This window comes from Schistocerca americana, chromosome X (assembly GCF_021461395.2).
Source record: "Schistocerca americana isolate TAMUIC-IGC-003095 chromosome X, iqSchAmer2.1, whole genome shotgun sequence".
Classification (NCBI taxonomy): Eukaryota; Metazoa; Arthropoda; class Insecta; order Orthoptera; family Acrididae; genus Schistocerca; species Schistocerca americana.
Window position 1 is genome coordinate 25,544,233 of NC_060130.1, and position 22,689 is coordinate 25,566,921.

At 38.1% G+C, this 22,689-nt stretch overlaps 1 protein-coding gene across 1 annotated transcript in view; it reads right to left on the reverse strand.

Annotated features, from left to right (window-relative positions):
* LOC124554935 (molybdenum cofactor biosynthesis protein 1-like) overlaps nucleotides 1-16,287 on the reverse strand; it is a 65,295-nt gene extending 49,008 nt beyond the window's left edge. The window contains exons 1-3 of the mRNA XM_047128634.1: nucleotides 16,264-16,287; nucleotides 16,126-16,163; nucleotides 15,777-16,032 (exon numbers count right to left, since the gene is read on the reverse strand). Coding sequence (XP_046984590.1) covers nucleotides 15,777-16,032; nucleotides 16,126-16,163; nucleotides 16,264-16,287 — 318 coding nt within the window. The remainder of the gene's footprint in view (nucleotides 1-15,776; nucleotides 16,033-16,125; nucleotides 16,164-16,263) is intronic.
* Between the last annotated feature and the right edge of the window lie 6,402 nt (nucleotides 16,288-22,689).

A 22,689-nucleotide genomic window follows, 5' to 3' on the forward strand; every position in this document is an offset into this window, starting at 1 on the left:
AGAGGATGTACCGTATTTACTCAAATCTAAGCCGCACTTTTTTTCTGGTTTTTGTAATCCAAAAACCGCATGCGGCTTGGAATCGAGTGCAAAGCAAGTGGAAGTTCTGAAAAATGTCAGTAGGTGCTGAAACAACTAATTTCTGCCATGTAATATATGTAGCGCTACACAGGCATGCTTCGTAGGCACAAAGATAAATACTGGCGCCAAAACCTCTGCGTCAGTAAATAAATTAAAAAAAAAAAGGTGGAAGACAATTTTCATACATTATCCAACGAAGTAAATACAAATTCCGTATTGTTCATCTTCGAATGTAGCAGAACTTCAATGTATTACGAAAATCCGACCGGCAAGACTGTTTGGGATGTTTGTCAATATGGCCAACTCAATGTTCTGAATTTTTTCCTACCTGTGAGAAGAGACGGTTGCTAATAGGAACCTGATGAAATATGAATCACATGCAGTATTCTCTTCATCATAAGAGTAATACGAATATAAACATTTTGCCACGTATTCTTTCGTGTTTGCTGCTATCTTATTTAAATCCTGTCTGCCTAATAAACTACGAAACTAGAGTGAGACAACAGCAAACGCGGAAGAATATACGTATCGTGTCATGTTTATATTCATATTATTCTTATGCCTAATAGTGATACAGTCAGAAATGAAGCACGGCAACTGACTAGATTTTTATATCCAAGATGACTCTAATTTCTGTGCAGAATTTGATGTACTAAAGAAGCGGCCGCAAAGATTTTCAAATGGAGAAAAATTTTCACCTAACTCTCGTTCAGAACATGTTCTATCATACGCAGTCTATTATTTGGTTCTTGTTGATCGTTATCAAAGAAAGCAGCAGTGTAAGGAACAACAAATAGTAGTCTCTTGCCATTGTTTTGCTAATGAGATGATTTCTCTCCCTTTTTTTTTTTTTTTTTTTTTTTTTTTTTTTTTTTTTTTTTTTTTTTTTTTTTTATAAAAAAAATTGTAGGCAGCGGTAGCGTGCACAAAAGCAAGCCATGCCACGAGTGATGACAGGCCGCAAACACGCACTATCAGAATGCGACAAACAATGCATGACACAGTACAGTAATGCATTTTCAGCTTGAAGTGACATAAACGCCTATAACAAGGAAAACGGCACTTATCAGATCAAAGCAAAATAAGCGATTGATTCAAACCAGATGAAGCACATGAAAAAGGAAGGGTACCAGTATAAATACGGATGGAGCGCCTGACGCATAGCAAAGGCTACCTGGTAAAGCTTAACTGCTAAGCTTACGACTCGAACCAAACTACTGTAGCTGTATCGTCATTCATTCGACCTAAATTGTGTCTCATATTACAATGGACCGACTTTGTTTCGATTTGGAGGTGCGGCCTAAAACTTTTCTCTCCCCTTGAACTTCGAGTCTCAAATTTCAGGTGTGGCTTAGATTCGGGAATTTTTTTTTTTTTCTTTCCTTTATTTCGAGTCTCATTTTTCAGGTTTGAGTGCGGCTTAGATTTGGGTAAATACGGTAGGTGGTATTTCAACTAATTCTGACTATGAAATAAAACAAAGTACAGCAGGGAGCTCTGACGAATCAAAGAGCAGCGATGAAGATTCTGATGAATAGTAAAGTATGAGTTAAAAAATAAGATGCTACTGAGATCGTAAATTTTTGTTGTGTTGATGAATCTGTTAACAAACATATTCAAAAATGCACTGAAACATTGGCACATGTAGTGTTGGGAGGTGACAAACTGTCATTACTGTTAGAGGAGCTACGTATTTCTTGCTGTTCTACTCCTAAATGACACTGTATCTGAAGGTATAGAATGAATCTTCACTGGCTAGAGAAATGGGTAACACAATTTTACAAGTCTCTGCTGTCATGTAATCTCTTCAGGGAAATCATGACTGTACTAAGATTCGGTTTGTGGTTGACAAGGTCAGAGTCATTAAGAAATGCAAGGCAGCTACCATGTCAGTCCTAGAAGAGAGAGACGTAGCAAACTGTCAAAGCATGTACAGTCCCGGTCCATATGTTTGTGGTGATGTACTAACCAAGTAATACTGTGTGTCAGGCAGCGCATTACTCAAGAACCATCATGGAAAAAGGTGGAGTGGTAATTTATGTAAAAAACAACATATTTTACAATGCATTAGATTTAAAGAGCCATTGTATAGAGCAACAAATTGAAGTATGTGGTGTTGAGATTACTGTAAATGACTTCACGGCTGTAGTGTTAGCACTGTATAGATCTCCCTCAGGGAATTTGAATGTATTTCTTAAGCACTTAGATTCTTTATTATCCATACTGTACTCAAAGTCCAAGAACTTGATAATTACTGGTTACTTTAATGTTGATTTCCTAAATGAGAGCAATAGTAAAGCTGATTTAGTACATTTAATGGAGTCTTATAATCTGATGACAATAGTAGATTTCCCAACTAGGGTTGCTGTTAACAGTAAAAGTCTGATAGATAATATATTTATAGATAAGTCTACATGGAATGAGATCACTGTACATCCAATCCTTGGCCTTTCTGATCATGGTGGTCACTTGCTTAGGCTCAATTACATCAGTGTGTGCAACAGTTCCGAGCATTCTTGGAAATCTTTTAGGATAATAAATGAACAGGGCCTTAAAAAATTCAGTGATAGCCTAAAAGAGATAGACTGGAGCCGAGTTGATAGGGAAACAGATGTAAACAAAAAGTACAATTCATTTTTAAATGAATTCATGTCTGTATTTGAGTCCATCTTTCCCAAAAAAAAGTAGTTAGAAATAGTCATATAGGCAATGCCAAGAAGTCTTGGATCACTACAGGGATAACAACATCTTGTAGAACAAAAAGGATGTTATACAGTTCTCTCAGGACTTGTAATGATCCAAAGAAATGACAACACTACAAACTTTACTGTAGCATTCTCAAGAAGGTTATAAATAAATCTAAAAGTATGTGCATAAAATCAGAAATTGAAAGCTCAGAAAATAAAATTAAAACTATAAGGAATGTAATAAAGAGGGAAACTGGCAGGACAACAGGGAACATGTCTCAGGTAGAGATTAAAACAGGGGACAGTATCATAAAGAAACCTGAGTTGGTTGCAGAAATATTTAATAACCACTTTTTGAGAGCAGCAGAGAAGACAAGCTGTAATGGTTCTATGGAAGAATCATTGTCCCTCCTACAGAAAGCTATTAGCAACAGAATCCCACAGTTATCCTTATCTCCATTTACTGTAAGCGAAGTCATAAGAGTAATTAGATCATTAAAAAACAAAAATTCTGCTGGTGTGGACAATATTTCTAGTAAAATACTGAAACACTGTTATAAATTTGTTAGTCCCGCCTTATGCAACATATACAATGCATCCCTACAAGATGGGATTGTCCCTGACAGACTTAAGTTGGCTGTAGTGATTCCTCTCTTTAAAAAAGGGGATAAAAGCATTGTTACAAACTATCGCCCAATATCCCTATTAACTACCTTCTCGAAAATTCTAGAAAAACTCATCCACAGGAGGATTGTAGACCATCTCAAATTCCATAGTATCTTAAGCAAAAATCAGTTTGGTTTTCGTGCCGGTCTTTGTACTGAACAGGCAATATTCTCTTTCAGCAACCAAGTTTTGGAAGCCATTAACAAAAAAATGTCTCCAGTGGGTATTTTTTGCGATCTTACGAAAGCCTTTGACTGTGTAAACCACCAAATTCTTTGGAAAAAGGCAGAATACTATGGTTTAGGTGGTACTGTTGGCTTGTGGCTACAATCATATCTACAGGATCAGAAGCAGACTGTAATGCTAAATGGCTCTTCTGGAGAAATTGCCTCGTCTGAATGGGGCATGATAACGTGTGGTGTGCCTCAAGGCTCCGTTTTGGGCCCACTGATTTTCCTCACCTTTATTAATGATCTTCCTCTTTGTTCTGAGACAAACAGCAAATTTACCCTGTTTGCCGATGATACCACAATTCTAATTGACGATTTGACTGATCATGATCTTGAAAAAACTACAACTACTGTTTTTAATGACATCTTAAATTGTTTCTCCTCAAATGGTCTCTCACTCAATGCAGATAAAACTCATTATATGAGGTTCCATACATCACAAAGTAATCCCAATGAAATTGACATAAAATGTAGAGATCAACCAATACAGAAAGTTGAAGAAACAAAATTCCTGGGTGCTTACATAGACAGTAAATGTAATTGGTCAGTTCACATTCTTCATCTATGTAAAAAACTTAGCTCGGCAACATTTTCACTACGGGTAATTTCTTCAGTGGCTGAAGTTGACACTATTAAGGTTGCCTACTTTCGCTACTTCCACTCATTGATGTCATATGCTATCATATTCTGGGGGAACCAACCACTTGCAAAACAAGTTTTCACCATCCAAAAAAAAAGCAATCAGAATAATGTGTGGGGTTAATCAAAGACACTCTTGCAGGTATCCTAACAACTGCCTCACAGTATATTTTTTCCTTGCTGACCTTTGTGTGCAAAAATTATTCCATCTACCAAGACAACAGTAAATTCCATGGTTATAACACCAGAAACAAAAACAATCTACATTTAGAAATGAAACGTCTCACTCTGGTACAAAAAGGAGTTTACTACTCCAGCATTAAGCTGTTCAATGCTCTACCACTACATATCAAATGTGTTCATACAGAACTGCCAAAATTTAAACGAGTTCTCAAAGATTACCTGACAGAGAAATCTTATTATACTGTGGATGAATACCTGAAAGAAAATGTATACCATCACTAAACTTATTGTGTCTAGAAGTAGTTCAATTGATTTAATTGTGCATTTGGGAATTAGCTCACTTTTTGTAACAACAGATTGGCTGTACATGTATTTACTCTTGTAGGCCTAATATCTGATTTAACTTTGTGCTCTTGCCTTTAACCTTTATTTGAAACTCCTTTTTCTGTCAAATGGTTGTTATGTTATCTAGCTGATATTGTATCTGTTACCGTATTTATAGTATGTCTTACTTAAACTATGTACAATTTGCCATTGAATTGCCCTTGTATAGTTTAAATTGAAACCTGTACAATTTGACACGTTCCATATCCTTGTGATTGACTCACTAACTGGATCTATGGAACAAGAAATAAATAAATAAATAAATACTGAAGTGTGATCCAAGTCGCACAAATATGGCTTTAATAATAACCTCCGAACAATATGCCTCTAAGGACTCAACAAGACACAGAACACTGATGTGCACATTACAAACTAGAATCACACAGAGAGTCAGTCAGCACTGTTCCACACTAATATATGTGCGAGTCACCAGCAGATGGCACGGCAGGGACCGCACGGCACGCTTGGCTCCCAGAGACGGCCTCCAGCAGCCAGCCTGCAATGATCAGTCGGTGACCAATTTAAAGACGCATGTACGGCAACACCACTCTCGGTGCACTCACACTGACATGTACTAGTAGCACGATACAGCAGTGATGAGTAGTAGTACCCCTCCTGTCTTGTGCGCCTTTTATCTGGCTCTACAATTTACTTTCCTAGACCCACACAAATGCCTGATCCTCCTAATTCAATTTGCTCTGCAGACTATTTAAAACTTTTGAAGAAAAAGGAGCCACAATTGCACTTTGTGTGCCAGTTACTTTCCAATACATTGGCACCAGCTGATCTTATTTAAGAATAGTCAACTTTCGTAGCCATACTTACAGCACATCCTTTGCTTCCTGGCCTAAATCCAAGTTAACTCCCAGCCCCCCCCCCACACACACACACCCCTCTCTCCCCCCCTCGCAAATCAGCTAGTTGTGTGGTGTTATCTCACGTCACACCCTAGTCTATGAGTGCCCAGCTGTCTGGCACCTGACCCCCCTACCTGCACCCCTAGCTAGCCCACAGATGGCTCCCCACTCTCCCACGAGCCACTAAATGCTTCCCTCCAAACCCCTCCCATCTCTCTCCATCTCTCACATTGCCTCAACCCACCCCATCCTACCCCACTCTAAAGCCCCACCTCACTCCAGAACACTCACCATGGGCCAGTAAAGAGCTGGCAGTTGAGCGACCACAGCATAAGGAGACATGCATGCGCATGTGAGAGAGAGTGTGTGTGTGTGTGTGTGTGTGTGTGTGTGTGTGGGCGCGCGCACATGTTTTCCCTACAGCTAGAAAAAGAAAGTGCATTCTGGAAGCTCGCCAAGTAACGTACCTTTTAGTTTGGAAGGTAGAAGACGAGGTACTGGTGGAAGTAAAGCTGTGAGGACGGGTCGTGAGTCGTGCAAGGATAGCTCAGCACTTGGCCACGAAAGGCAAAGGTCCCAAGTTTGACTCTTGGTCCGGCACACAGTTTTAATCTGCCAGGAAGTTTCATATCAGTGCACACTCCACTGCACGGTGAAAATCTCATTCTACATACCTTTTGTTCGTGTGCCTATCGATGAGACAGTGCTTCTGCCTTTTGGTGAGCCATCTCCTTTATTCCTAAATAATTCGTAATTTTCAACAGAAACTTTCTGTACCTTATTGTTGCATCCTACATTACAATATGCAATTTCCACAATATGTGGTCATCTGTGAATATAATGGGGGTAACAACTGTAGGAGACCAAAAACTGACTGCAGTAAGCAAGTTCAAGTTATTGTACGCTGCAGTAGTTACCCAGAGGTGAAGAGGGTCACAGAGGATAAGCTAGCATGGGCAACTCCATGAAACCAATCTTCAGATGGAAGATCACAACAATAAAAACATTTGATTCAGCATACAACAGGCTCCAAACAGCATACACAACCTGTATGCTCAGAAACACAGAAAATCATATTGGTTCCATCAGCAGGAAACTTCAGCCCGTAATTGTTATGGAACACTGCGGCGATTTTGTTCATTAATAAAACCCAAAACTGGGGAGTAATAAGAGAGTATTGTTGTAACTTCTTATCAACCTGGTTACCAAAATACATGTTAAGAACACTGGTAAAGTGTTATTTTGAAGGGGTCACTCCAAAGCGCCACGAAAGTATTTGAGCAATGTATAAAATTAGAGAATCAGTGCACAATATTGAAAACCTATCTACATTATCTATATCTGCATGACTAGTCTGTAATTCACAATTAATTGCTGGCAGAGGGTTCAGAGAACCACCCTCAACCTATTTATCTACCATTCCACTCCCCTACAGCATTTGAGGAAAACCAAACACTTCAATATTTCCGTACAAGCTCTGATTTCTCTTATTTTATTACAATGATCATTTCTCCCTATGTAAGAGGGCTCTAACAAAATATTTTCACATTTGGAGGAGAAAATTGATGATTGAAATTTTAAGAACCTGCTCCAGCAAAATGCTTTTGCTTTAATGACTGCCACCCCAATTCACATGCGATATCTGTGGCATGCACTTTCCTGTTTCCCAATAATACAAAATGAGCTGCCCTTCTTTGAACTTTTAAATGATGTCCTTTGTCAGTCCTATCTAGTAAGGATCTCACACCATGCAGAATACTCCAAAAGAGGACAGACAAGTATAGTTGTAGATAGTCTCTTTAGTAATCCTAATCTTCTAAATGTTTTACTATTAAATCACAGTCCTTTGTTTGCTTTCCCACCGCGTTATCTATGTGAGCATTCCAATTTAAGTTATTTGTAAATGTAATTCCTAAGTATTCAATAGACTTCACAGCCTTTAGACCTGCGTGAATTATCATGTAACCAAAATTTAGTAGATGCCTTCTACTACTCATGCGGATGACATAACAATTTTTATTATTTAAGGTCAGTTACCACTTTTTGCATCATATGGATAGGTAGCCTAAATCATTTTGCAGTTCGTTTTGATCATCTGATCGCTTTACAAGACAGTAAATGATATGCAAGACTGTAAATGATAGCATCATCTAAGAGGACTGCTCAGATTCTCTCTTAAATTGTTAATGAATATCAGCAACAGCAGGTGGTCTATAACACTTCCTTGAGGAATGTCAGATATCACTTTTGTTTTACTTGACGATTTTCCATCAATTACTATAAACTGTGACCTTTCTGACAGGAAACCACACATCCAGTTGCACAACAGAGACAATACACCATAGGCACACAATATGATTAGAAAATACTTGTGAGGAACTGTTTCAAAAAGTCTTCTGGAAATCTACAAATATGGAATCAATTTGAGAGCCCCAGTCGGCAGCACTTATTACTTTGCGTGACTAAAGAGCTAGCTGTGTTTTAAAAGGTCAATATTTCTGAATCTATCTTGGCTATTTATCAATGAATCATTATCTTTGAGATAATTCATAATATTCAAACACAATACATGTTCCAAAATCCTAATGCAAATCAACATTAGTGATATGAGTCTGTTATTTAGCAGATTACTCCTCTTTTCTTTCTTGAGCATTGGTGTGACCTGAGCAACTTTTCAGTCTCTAGGTATGGATCTTTATCAAATGAGTGGCTATATGTTGTTGTTGTGGTCTTCAGTCCTGAGACTGGTTTGATGCAGCTCTCCATGCTACTCTATCCAGTGCAAGCTTCTTCATCTCCCAGTACCTACTGCAACCTACATCCTTCTGAATCTGCTTAGTGTATTCATCTCTTGGTCTCCCCCTACTATTTTTACCCTCCACGCTGCCCTCCAATACTAAATTGGTGATCCCTTGATGCCTCAGAACATGTCCTACCAACCGATCCCTTCTTCTGGTCAAGTTGTGCCACAAACTTCTTTTCTCCCCAATCCTATTCAATACTTCCTCATTAGTTATGTGATCTACCCATCTAATCTTTAGCATTCTTCTGTAGCACCACATTTCGAAAGCTTCTATTCTCTTCTTGTCCAAACTATTTACCATCCATGTTTCACTTCCATACATGGCTACACTCCATACAAATACTTTCAGAAATGACTTCCTGACACTTACATCTATGCTCGATGTTAACAAATTTCTCTTCTTCAGAAACGCTTTCCTTGCCATTGCCAGTCTACATTTTATATCCTCTCTACTTCAACCAACATCAGTTATTTTGCTCCCCAAATAGCAAAACTCCTTTACTACTTTAAGTGTCTCATTTCCTAACCTAATTCCCTCAGCATCACCTTACTTCATTCGACTACATTCCATTACACTCGTTTTGCTTTTGTTGATGTTCATCTTATATCCTCCCTTCAAGACACCATCCATTCTGTTCAACTGCTCTTCCAAGTCCTTTGCTGTCTCTGACAGAATTACAATGTCATCGGCGAACCTCAACGTTTTTATTTCTTCTCCATGGATTTTAATACCTACTCCGAATTTTTCTTTTATTTCTTTTACTGCTTGCTCAATATACAGATTGAATATCATCGGGGAGAGGCTATAACCCTGTCTTACTCCCTTCCCAACCACTGCTTCCCTTTCATGTCCCTCGACTCTTATAACTGCCATCTGGTTTCTGTACAAATTGTAAATAGCCTTTCGCTCCCTGTATTTTACCCCTGCCACCCTTAGAATTTGAAAGAGAGTATTCCAGTCAACATTGTTAAAAGATTTCCCTAAGTCTACAAATGCTAGAAACGTAGGTTTGCCTTTCCTTAATCTTTCTTCCAAGATAAGTCGTAAGGTCAGTAATGCCTCACATGTTCCAGTATTTCTACGGAATCCAAACTGATCTTCCCTGAGGTCGGCTTCTACTAGTTTTTCCATTCGTCTGTAAAGAATTCGTGTTAGTATTTTGCAGCTGTGGCTTATTAAACTGATTGTTCGGTAATTTTCACATCTGTCAACACCTGCTTTCTTTGGGATTGGAATTATTATATTCTTCTTGAAGTCTGATGGTATTTCGCCTGTTTCATACATCTTGCTCACCAGATGGTAGAGTTTTGTCTGGACTGGCTCTCCCAAGGCCGTCAGTAGTTCCAATGGAATGTTGTCTACTCCAGGGGCCTTGTTTCGACTCAGGTCTTTCAGTGCTCTGTCAAACTCTTCACGCAGTATTGTATCTCCCATTTCATCTTCATCTACATCCTCTTCCATTTCCATAATATTGTCCTCAAGTGTATCGCCCTTGTATAGACCCTCTATATACTCCTTCCACCTTTCTGCTTTCCCTTCTTTGCTTAGAACTGGGTTTCCATCTGAGCTCTTGATGTTCATGCAAGTGGTTCTCTTATCTCCAAAGGTCTCTCTAATTTTCCTGTAGGCAGTACCTATCTTACCCCTAGTGAGATAAGCCTCTACATCCCTACATTTGTACTCTAGCCCTCCCTGCTTAGCCATTTTTCACTTCCTGTCGATCTCATTTTTGAGACATTTGTATTCCTTTTTGCCTGCTTCATTTACTGCATTTTTATATTTTCTCCTTTCATCAATTAAATTCAATATTTCTTCTGTTACCCAAGGATTTCTACTAGCCCTCGTCTTTTTACCTACTTGATCCTCTGCTGCCTTCACTACTTCATCCATCAAAGCTACCCATTATTCTTCTACTGCATTTCTTTCCCCCATTCCTGTCAATTGTTCCCTTATGCTCTCCCTGAAGCTCTGAACAACCTCTGATTCTTTCAGTTTATCCAGGTCCCATCTCCTTAAATTCCCACCTTCTTGCAGTTTCTTCAGTTTTAATCTACAGGTCATAACCAATAGATTGTGGTCAGAGTCCACATCTGCCCCTGGAAATGTCTTACAATTTAAAACCTGGTTCCTAAATCTCTGTCTTACCATTATATAATCTATCTGATACCTTTTAGAATCTCCAGGGCTATATATGATTTCTAATGGAGCTATTGTATCAGCATTCTCTGAAAGAAACATAACTGCTTTATGACACTGAGGAGACTACTACTAAGTTACTCACAGTTGCAGTTGTTCTTGATTTGAATACTGCAATAATAACTTTGTTGTCTTTGGTGAAGAAATTTCAGAAATCCGTGTTTAGTAACCCTGCTTTAGTAGCACTGTCATCAGTAATATTACCACAGCTATTGTGCAGTGAAGGTATTGGTTGTGTCTTGCCATTGGTGTACTACACATGCAACCAGAACCTCTTTGGATTTTCTTCCAGATTTCAAAACGAAGTTTCACTATGGGAACTATTAAACACATCTTGCACTGAAACCCACCCTAAGTTTCGAGCTTCAGTAAAACATCGCTAATCTTGGAGATTTTGCATTCTTTTAAATTTTGACATGCTTTTTTTCATTGCTTCTGCAGCTGAGTTTTGACATATTTTGTGCACCACCCTTTTAATTTATTTGGTATCCTTTCAATTTATTTGGTATATATCTCTTAATTGTTGTCGATACTATTTCTCTGAATTTAAGCCATGTCTGGTCTACACTTACAAAGTCAGGCTTGAAGGAGTAGAGACTAAGTAGAGACCGTCTCCTTGGAAGGCATTAAGTTAATTTTTATATGCTTTCTCATTAAATGCCCTATTGTGTAGGGCTGAAAATTAATAGGGATAAGGTAAACAGAATGTGCAAAGTAAGTGGAAATTACTCGTCTCTTCCCCGATTACAGTGCAATAGAAGATACTACAAGATGTTGACAGATTGCCATATCTCGGTAGCTTTATATGTAATAATGAGGTCACAGATGCAGAAATCACCAGCAGAACTGGAAAATCAGTCCATATGGCAATTAGGTCTGTAATATGCCAACAAAGCTTTGACTACACTCCTTTATCGTTTATATGTGTGAGACTTGGAAAATGTCAGTAAAATCAGCACACAGTCTCCATGTTTTTCACCAACAATGCTAGAGATGAATTCTGAAGATGTTAACCCAACCAAGTTACAAACGATGAAGTGCTGAGAATAAGAGGTCTACACAGCCTGCACAAAATTATTGTTGAAAGAAGACTGAGGATTGCAGGTTATGTTCTACGCATGTAAGGTGGAAGAATCCCAAAATCAACACTGTTGTTGAAATCAATGGACAGATACAGATGTACAGGAAGACCTTTTAACACCTGGAACTTTTGCAATGAATCTTCAATCCATGGACACAAACTTGGAGGAAGGTGAGAACTTGGCAGCTGATCAAGTCAACTAGTGGAAACCAGTTCCTTGTATGGTACACAGCAAATCTGAGTAAGTTAGTAAGTAAGTAAAGTACAACTGGGGATTTTGCAAAACTGTTGGATGATCGATATTATTGTCTAGATTTGACACTGTTGGACTTCTACCTTTTCCTTGATGTGTATTCTTCAAATTGTGAGTTTTACGAGAAAGCTGATAGATACTTACCAATCAACCTTCCCTGACACGAACTGACATTGTCTCTTTATAAATTCTACTGTGCTAACAATTATCTACTGAGAATCCTCGACTAGGTCTCCGCAGCTCAAATGAGCCAGTTTCTTTTAAATTTCTGTCTTTGGCTATAATTGTCTTCCAAGTATGGTGACACAACATCCTGTCATGAAACTTTTGCCTTTACACTTGTTTACTTTTCTGGACACTGCCTTTTTCTGCACTGTGCACTAAATACACTATGTGAGTAATGTCCAATCTCCAACAACCAATCGTGAACTGTAAACAGCTGTAAACTCTACCAGGGCACATAACAAACAATTAACATTTGTGTTTTAGTGTTCTAGGCTGTGAGGTCATCAGCGGACAAATAATTTAGTACCTATTCCTGGACAGCCAGAGTGGCCGTGTGGTTCTAGGCGCTACAGTCTGGAACCGAATGACCGCTACGTTCGCAGGTTCTAATCCTGCCTCGGGCATGGATGTGTGTGATGTCCTTAGGTTAGTTAGGTTTAATTAGTTCTAAGTTCTAGGCGACTGATGACCTCAGAAGTTAAGTCGCATAGTGCTAAGAGCCATTTGAACCTATTCCTGACGTGCTGTTGTTTGGAACAACAACTGACATGATCCAAAATATTACTTTCTTTTATTATAGCTTCACTTTTATTTTGTCTAATGATTACTAATTTCAGTATCAAATTCCATCATCAAGCCACTATATGATCAGAAAGCATAGTGTATCGTTAAAATATTGTTTAATAAACAGATTACCATTATATCATCATTCCTTAAAGTAATGTCCAAAGTGGAAGGACAGATGATTAATTTTGAGTATATACTAAAGTCAGAGTACTGAACCGGATATGAAAGAAGGAAAACCAGAAGGGCAGTGAGAGACGGGTGCCATCTATCACCTTACTTCCTTAATATGTTCATCAAGGAAGTAATAACAACAACAAAGAAAAGATGACCAGAATCAAAAGGTAATTTCTGGAATACGCCATGGAAATGTGATAGGACCATTACATTTACAATGTATATAAATGATCCAGTAGAAAGTGTCAGAGGCTCCTTAATATTGTTCACAGGTACTACACTTGTCCATCAGAAAGTAGCAATAACAGAAGACAGTATCAATTTGCACAATGACCTGCAGAGGATTGGTGAATGATGTAGGCTCTGGCAGTTGACCCTGCACATAAATAAATGTAACATATCACACACACACACACACACACACACACACACACACACACAGGAAAAGAAATCCAATACTGTACAGCTACACTATTAATGACAAATTGCTGGAAACAGAATCTACCATAAAATATCTATAAGTAACTATCCAGAGCAACCTTAAAGTGGAATGACCACATAAAACAGCAATAGAAAAGCAGATGCCAGACTAAGATTCACAGGAAGAATCTTAAGTGAATGTAAATTACCCCTGTGTCCTTACCCAGTAAGACTGACAGAAGAGAGAAAGAAGATCCAATGAAGTGCGGAGTGTTTTGTCACAGGATCATTTAGTCGCTGTGAGATCATTACAGAGATGCTCAGCAACTCCAGTGGTAGATGCCATAAGAGAGCAGTTGTGCATCACGGAAAGATTTACTACCCAAATTTCGAGAGAGTAGTTTCCGAGAAGAGTCTGACAACATAATAGTTTCTCTCATATACAATTCACGAAATGATCACGAGAAGAAAATTTGAGAAGTTAGAGATAATACAGAAGTGTACTGACAGTCATTCTTCCCAAGCACTGTTCACAAGTGGAACAAGGCAGAGGGGATCAGTTGGTGGCATGAGACGTACCCCCTGCCACACACAGTTAGGTGGTTTTTGGAGCATGATGTCGATATGGAAACTTAATTGCATGCATATACACTGCAGATTGATGACATCACAATAGTAAATCAGAGTAGGAACTAAATAAAATGTTTCAGGCCTTAAATCAAGAAGTGGTAAAACTAAAGCTAAAAATGAATACAAAGAAGACAAAAGTTATGGCTACAGACAAGAAAGGAGGAGGAGGTAGGACTGACACAAGAACAGGCAATGAGCAACTCAAGAAAGGAACTGAAATTCAATATCTCAGTAGCATTTTGCAAGAAAACAATCAATATTTCAAGGCATTCAAGAAAAGAATAGCACAGGTGAAGAGTTCCTTCCAAAATAAGAAGAAGCTGCAACTGAATAAACATATCAGCTTCCACATTAAGAAAATATTTGTAAAGACCTTTGTGTGGAGTGTTCTGACACACAGATGCAAAATCTGTACATTAGAAAAGCCAAAGGAAGCTCGCCTCAGACCTGCTGAAATGTGGTTCTGGAGGAGAAGTACAAGAACTATCTGCATTGACAGAAAAATTAAAGGAAATAGGAGAGAAGAAAGAACCACTGAAAGTTATAGGCCAGGGCAAAGCAAAATACACTGGACACTTAACTGGAGACGATAATCTTTTAAAAAACATTTCTGAAGGCAAGATCGTAGGTAAGAAAACAAGGGGATGACTGAGAACATCCTACTTAAACAATATGATCAATGAATGGGATTTTCTTCACACATGGAGATGAAGACAACTGCTGAAGAGAGGAAGCTGTGGCTGCAGAGACAAGGTTTAACCTTTTGGAAGAGTAAGGACAAACTAATACAAAATATGAGTCTGCATGGTAGCTACATATGGAATAAATGACAACTTCTTGTGTGCAGTCATCAAGTCACTTACCTCAGTAGGTGTCTTATCTACTAAAAGTAAAGGTCACTGTTGTGCTTTCAATAGATGTGAACTGCACCCTGAAAATGGTATGTCTAGTTTGCAGTTGTACAGAAGCTTTTTATTTTGCAAAATGGTTCAAATGGCTCTAAGCACTATGGGACTTAACATCTGAGGTCATCAGTCCCCCAGACTTAGAACTACTTAAACCTAACTAACCTAAGGACATCCCTGCCTGAGGCAGGATTCGAACCCGCGACCATAGCAGCAGCACGGTTCTGGACTGAAGTGCCTAGAACCGCTCGGCCACAGTGGTCAGCTTTTATTTTGCACAGAAATGTTTGATAATAAGATGAACTGATGCTGGCACTTGCTACTGAAACCAGTAGTACTTAGACACAACAAAAATGTGACTACAGAATTAAGAATAATTTTTCCAAACAATCGAGTATTTTTACCAAAACAACACCACAATAGTGGAAACTTATTTTAAACTAAAGACACAAAAGAAAAAAAGAGAAACTGTAAAGATCTTGAGTCTCATAAGACTCTCTTGGGAGGAAAATATAAGATTTTTAATTGGTAAACTTGCAAGGCATCCTTTTTATGTTGTATAAACTACGAAACTGTTAGCATCGTCAGCTAAAATTTACTTCTTCTGTCTTAATATACCTTCCTTCACTTACAGCTGCAGTGTGGAGACAGCGGTGAGGGTGGGAGCGGGGATGGGGGCGAGGGTGTGGGCATACTGCTTTAAAATGGTGATTCTTGTATTGATATTCTTAACAACAGATTTATATCTTTTGTTTATGAAAGTCTGCATGCGATGACAGCTGCACTAGTAATACCTTCACAGGGTCGTATTCAAGTTGCAAGGCTAGATCTATGCCAACCATGACACGCTCCCAGCCTTTCCTCCTCGTGATCTGGTTGTAGCGTTGGGACTGCAGGGTGTCTAAGCTGATGTTCAGACCGTCAAGCCCTGCCCTCTGCAAGGCAACCAGCTGTCTTGTCAACATGAGGCCATCGGTTGTCATTAAGACACTTTCGAGATCTTTTATTTCCTTCAAAGCACCCGTGAAACAGCAAATTATTCTAAAGAAACTGAAACAAATAATTTGTAACATTGCTGCTGCATATGAAACAAAACTCCAGTTGATAAATTGAAAATACAAATTCCTCAAAAGTTAACTGTACATTTGCCCTAATACAAAGAGATAAGAAGGGTTAATAAACTGAATTGAAGAATGCAAGTTAAGATAGCAATGAAAAAATAATTAGAGGCATAAGATCACCTACTGCAACAGGGAAATGGGAATCAATATGAACCATTACCCAGCTACTGTCAACTGATTCCATGTCTCCATGCACACTGTATAAACCACTGTGGGTTTGTCCGACAAAGTACATTGTTGTACCACACATTATGGTTTTTCCCCATTCAATGCTCATGTGGAGTGTGGGAAGAATGATTCTTTAAATGGTTCTGTGCATGCTGTAATTAATCTTGCCTTCATGGTCCTTATAGGAGTGATACATATGCGGTTATTGTATAATCCCTAAATACCTCACTTAATACAGGTTCCTGAAATTTCATAAGTTAGGTTTTGTCATATATTTGGCGTCTATCTTCACTTGTCTGGCATTTCCAATTTTTAGTAGCTTCTTGATGCTCTCCCATGCATCAAATAAATCTATGATCAATCATGCTACACTATTTTGTATACATTCAATGTCTGCCATTAGCCTTATTTGTTATGGGTCATACTTAAGCAATATTCTAGAATGGGCCACACAAGTATTTTGTAAGCAATGTCCTCTATAGACTGATTGCATTTTCCAGTATCTTACCAATGAATTGAAGTCTGCATTCTGCTTTGCCTACAAGTGAGTCTATGTCACCATTTCATTTCATCCAGATATTTGTATGAGTTGACCAATTAAAACTGTGATTATTTGATAATGTAGTCATACAATACTGTCTTTTTTTGTTTTGTGATGTGCTCCAATTTACATTTCTGAAAACTTAAACTCAGTTGCCTATCTTTGGACCAAATTGAAATGTTATGATCTGACTCAAATTTGTGCAGATTTTTTTCAGGCAATAATTCATTATAGACAACTCTATCATCCAGGAAAAGTATGAGGTTCCTTATAATATCGTCTTCCAGAACATTAAGGTACAACATTAATGTAATGGTATAAATTACTATAACTGTATAAATAAGTTTATAAGTGTGTAAAATACATTGAACTATTTGTTACAACAAAATATTGTACCGGTATACTCAGCAAGATGTTAAATCAGCAGATAGCTACATTTTATGTTCAACATTTTGTGTACAGTATATATGCTGGAAAGGAATTATACCCAAATTAAATAAATCTGAAGAAATTGTAGTGTGTGTCTGGAAAAAAAATCCGTAAAAACTCATACAGTCCAATTTGCTATTATGTCACTGTTACTGAAATATAATACAAAGTAACTGAATTCGATGAACATTCTCAGAGTGCAATATGCCTCAGAGTGAAATGCACAGTAATGTCAACATTATTTTTTAGGCTATGTTTGTGAAAATGGATGAAAGCAAACCACACATTTTGTTCTCAATCTGCGGAAGCATTATGCACTGTGAAACACTGTACTGCTGTTATACATAAAAGCTGTCTCATTGCCAACATCTTTCCCCTGCTGGCTGTTCTACACTTCTCATAACTAATTCAACACGTTGTAAGATATTTTATGCTGTATGACACCACAGTCCAATCTGGTTAGGACAGCATAAAAATAATATATGAATTTCAGTATTGAAACTGGAAAAGCAGAACAGCTCTCATCACACTGGATATCAAATCGAGGTTGGATTACAGCCATGGGTACATCATTTCATGCTACTCAACTGAATGTCATATGTCAGAGTTCTTCAACTGTAGTGGCTGGCGACTGGTGGCTGGCGGCTGGTGGCATACCCATCTCTTGGCATCCTGTGAACAGACGTTCTCCACAGGTGACAGATTTGAAGAAAATGCTGGATACGGCAACAGTGGAACACTCTCTGTATCGAGGTAGCGCAGTACAGCTCAGGTGATGTGTAGTCTTGCATTATCTTGTTAAAAGATAACATCAAAGAAAGACTTGTAAGGGATAGAACAATTTATCAGCTTCCTGAACATCCTTCCAACAGCGAGGAAAACAAAATAAACAAGAAAGAAGAACAAAAATACAACGCTGCTGACATTCCTAATTTAAACTAGAGGTATGTGATGCTGTAAATATGATTCCCAATTACCAAATTGTGAATACGCCCGATTTAAAAATTTATCACCATAATGTGCAATCCCTGCGTAATAAGATCGATGAAATTAACGTTCTATTAACACATGAACTTAATGATATCTCAGTGTTATGCATTTCTGAGCACTGGCTTAACCCAGAATTAATCCAGAATACTAAAATAAACAAATTTGTCTTGGCTGCTTACTACTGCAGGAAAAACAGCAAACAGTGTGGGGTAGAAATTTACACAAAGGATAATGTAGATTTTATTACACTACCTGACTTAACTAGGGCAAATGTCGAAAAGGATTATGAAATTGCAGCTATAAAAATTACTCAGTTCAACCTGGTTATTGCTACAGTTTACCGATCACCGTCTGGGAATTTTGAACTTTTCTTAAACAAAATGAAATCATTGCTAAATAAAGTAAATAAAATGGATTGTGAATTTATAATCTGTGGTGACTTCAATATTGACTTCCTCATGAATAGTGGAAATAGGGAGACCATTTTGAACCTTGCAACGTCCTTCAATTTAAAGGCTGAAGTAAAAGCAGCTACCCGAGTATCAGAAACTTGTCAAACAGCTCTTGATCAGTTTCTAGTAAATAAGAGTTTACACAACACCTCACTAAAAATTTTCAATGCAGGTTTTAGTGATCATCTTGCTCAAATATTAAGCATAAAAGTACAAGGCAGTATTATTAACAACATGTCTTTTAGAACAGCATATCGAAGCTATAATCAGCATAATGTGAACTACTTCAACAACTTATTACACAAAGAAAAATGGCTAGGAGTGTACAAAATGAATGATATTAATGAAAAATTCGACACTTTCATTGATACATTAACCCATTTCTTTGAACTTGCATTCCCACTGAAAACATTAACCATACGGGGAAACTCTAGAACAAACAGCTGGATCACAAAGGGAATAAGGGTTTCATGCCAGAAGAGAAGACTACTTCATGAAATATGTAACTCGAAAAATTCCTCACCTGTAGTACGCGCATACTATAAAAAATACTCCAAAATATTAAGAAAAGTAATAAAAGCAGCAAAAATAATGCATAATGATGAAATCATTTATAATTCAGCTAATAAATCAAAGGCTATGTGGAGTGTTATAAAAAAAGAATGTGGAGAATACAGACAACCTTGGAAAAATATAACACTATCACATAAAAATAAAAAAGTAACAAACCCCTTAGAAGTAGCTAACACATTTAACAACTTTTTCACAGGTGTTGCTGAAAATATGTTACAATCAAACTTTAAGAGCATCCAGGCAAATGAATATAAAATAAGTACATGTAGAGGATCAATGTACATCGGTTCTGTTTCACAAGATGAAGTAGCTAAAGCAATAAAAGGACTAAAAAATTCCAAATCGGCAGGTATTGATGGTATACCTGCAACAGTGTTAAAGAAGAGCGCATCAAACCTAACTGAAGTACTCACACATTTATGCGACTGCTCACTTCAGGCAGGCACTTTCCCTGATGTGTTAAAAACATCAAAAGTTATTCCTGTATATAAAAAAGGGGATAAAGACAATGTAAATAACTACAGACCCATCACAATTTCCTCCTGCATCTCTAAAGTACTGGAAAAAGTTATGTATGAGAAACTTATGAAATTTATAAATAAAAACAGCATTCTATGTAATGAACAACATGGATTCAGAAATAAGAGGTCAACGACAACTGCTGTCTATGAGTGCATCAATTTCATCCTAAACCTGATGGACAAAAAACAGGAAACAATAGGAGTCTTTATTGACTTGTCAAAAGCTTTTGACATGGTGGACCATAAAATTCTGCTATCAAAGCTAGAAAGATATGGTATTCGAGGTCTGTCCAACAAGTGGATCAGTTCCTTCCTGACAAATCGTATGCAGGCAGTGTGCGTCAAGCACACAAATATTGAACTAAAAACTGTATCTAATCACTTATCTGACTATAAACAAATAAAATGTGGTGTACCCCAAGGATCCGTATTGGGACCCCTTCTGTTTCTTCTGTACATAAATGATCTAAGCTTAAATATTGATGCACACAAATCAATCATATTTGCAGATGACACCACGATTCTACTAAAAGGAGATGACGATGAACAGTTACAGCAGACAGTAAACACAGTCACGAAACAACTTAGCAGCTGGGCACAGAGTAATCGGCTTGTAATAAACAGTAAGAAAACCGTTGCTCTTAAATTCCACAATGTTCCTAACAAGGACATGTTTATCCCATCAGTCTCTATCAATGACGAACCAGTTGGTAACAGTACTGAAACCAAATTCTTAGGACTTTGGCTGCAGAGTGACATCAGATGGAACAAGCATATTGAATGTCTCAATGCAGAACTGACCAAAACACGTTATCTTCTTTGTTCATTAAAATCATGCTTTAGTGAGAAAACAGTATTGAATGCATATCATGCGTACTTTCATTCTCGTCTTAGATATGGGGTCACCTTCTGGGGAAACTCTAAAATAGCTAATAGCACTTTTAAACTACAAAAAAAGGGCCATTAGAATCTTGTTTGGGTGCAAGCCTAGAGACTCTTGTAAACCCCTGTTTAAGAAATCTGGTATTCTCCCATTACCGTGTGTATACATTATGGAAACCCTTTTGTTCTTTAAATTAAATGTAATAGGCAAGGACCAGAGGCTAAAAAAAACTGTGATATACATGAGCACTTTACCAGACAAAACAGGAACTTACATATGACTCAAATCAGCATAGCACTGTGCCAAAAAGGTACTTTTCACATGGGAGTTAAGCTTTATAACAAACTTCCTGAAAACATAAAAGCTATCACTGAGGTCAATACATTTGGAAAATCTCTAAAGTCATATTTACAGCATCACTGCTTTTATTCCATTGAAGAATATTTAAATTTATGAAATGTGTTATATAAATACTTGTGTGTAAAGTGTATTATTGTGAGCTTAAATATGTATGCTTTGAAATTACTTTCAGCCTGTATATTTATAACTTGACTTGTCCAATATCTTATGCATAAGCTGCTATGTAGACAACAGGACCAATAAAATACAATCTACAATCACGGAGCCCTTGAAAATAGGGCACAGCGATAGGCCTTAACAAAACACAAATGCAATGACTGATGTCCAAATTACTGGATATGTGAACCAGAAGTTGTGACATGTATCCAGTTGCACCCCATACCATCACATCACATGCTGGACCCGCATGAGAATGACAGGTACAATCTGGCCAGGTCTGTTGGCATCAGAGCCTCCAAACACAAGTACATCAATTGTGACGATGTTGCAGAACCGAGACTCGTCTGACATGATGACACAGTGCCATTCCTGTGTCTGGCATTGTTGTCAGTTGCACCGCTGTCAGTTCACCTCTCTCTAGAGCTGCATTAAGGGCTTGACAGTCTGTGCTGCTCCAGATGCCATCACATTGTCTGTGTGGATATCTGTCTCACTGTATACAAGCCCACTTCCTGACTAAATGTACACAACTTCACTGCAGGATCACGTACGCATGAGCGAACACTTGTCTGCCCTCTCAGGTGCTAGTTGGGTGGCACTACTGAGGCCCTGCAAGGCATTTAGCATGGCCCTCCTGAACCTACCAATTCTATGTTGGCACAAAATGAGATTCTGAGCAATGCAAGCAGCAATATAGTGAAACAATAAACCAGAGTCTCAGCAGACCATGAGCCTGCCACTGCCAAATCTGGAATGCTGATAAACATTTCTCCTTCTTCCATTATGCTTAACACGGTCTTCGTGTAAACAACCAACACTGAAATAGAATTTCTGAATGAGAAACCCGCTCCATAAGCTTTTCTTGCATGCAGAATATGCATGGGAGTGCTGAAAAGTAATGCCTCTGAATTTTTTATTCTGTTCTCAATATCGGTCGAGGTATGACACGTCACGCATATTACTTGGTCAACTTTCCCACTTCACTGACTCATGGCACACCCACCTCCCGCAAACAGATGGAGTCGGCATAGGCAGCCCACTCTGACCAGAGATTGTGAATATGTTTACGGTGCACTTCGAGGAAGAGGCCCTGATGTCAACCAAATGGAAATCCATCTTCTTCTTTTCTTCTTCTTCTTCTTCTTCTTCTGTTGTGTGGATAACACACTTGTCATCTGGCCTCATGGAAGAGACAAACTTCTTGACTTCTTTGTACATCTGAACTCCACACGCCACAAAATCAAATTCACTATGGAGACCAAAGAAGAAGGAAGACTACCATAGCTGGACATCATAGTCAGGAGAATAATGGACAGCACCCTGTGCCACAGCGTGTATCTGACTCTATAAAACACAAACTCAGTTCTCCCTATGGCACTGTGAATAATTTCAATAACAAAAAGTGAGATGAATGTTGCAGCTTACAATTAATTTCCACTTTGGCTTTGTATTCAAGATCAGTCTTACCTGAGAGTGCAACATTACATCTTTAGTTAATTTAATTATATGT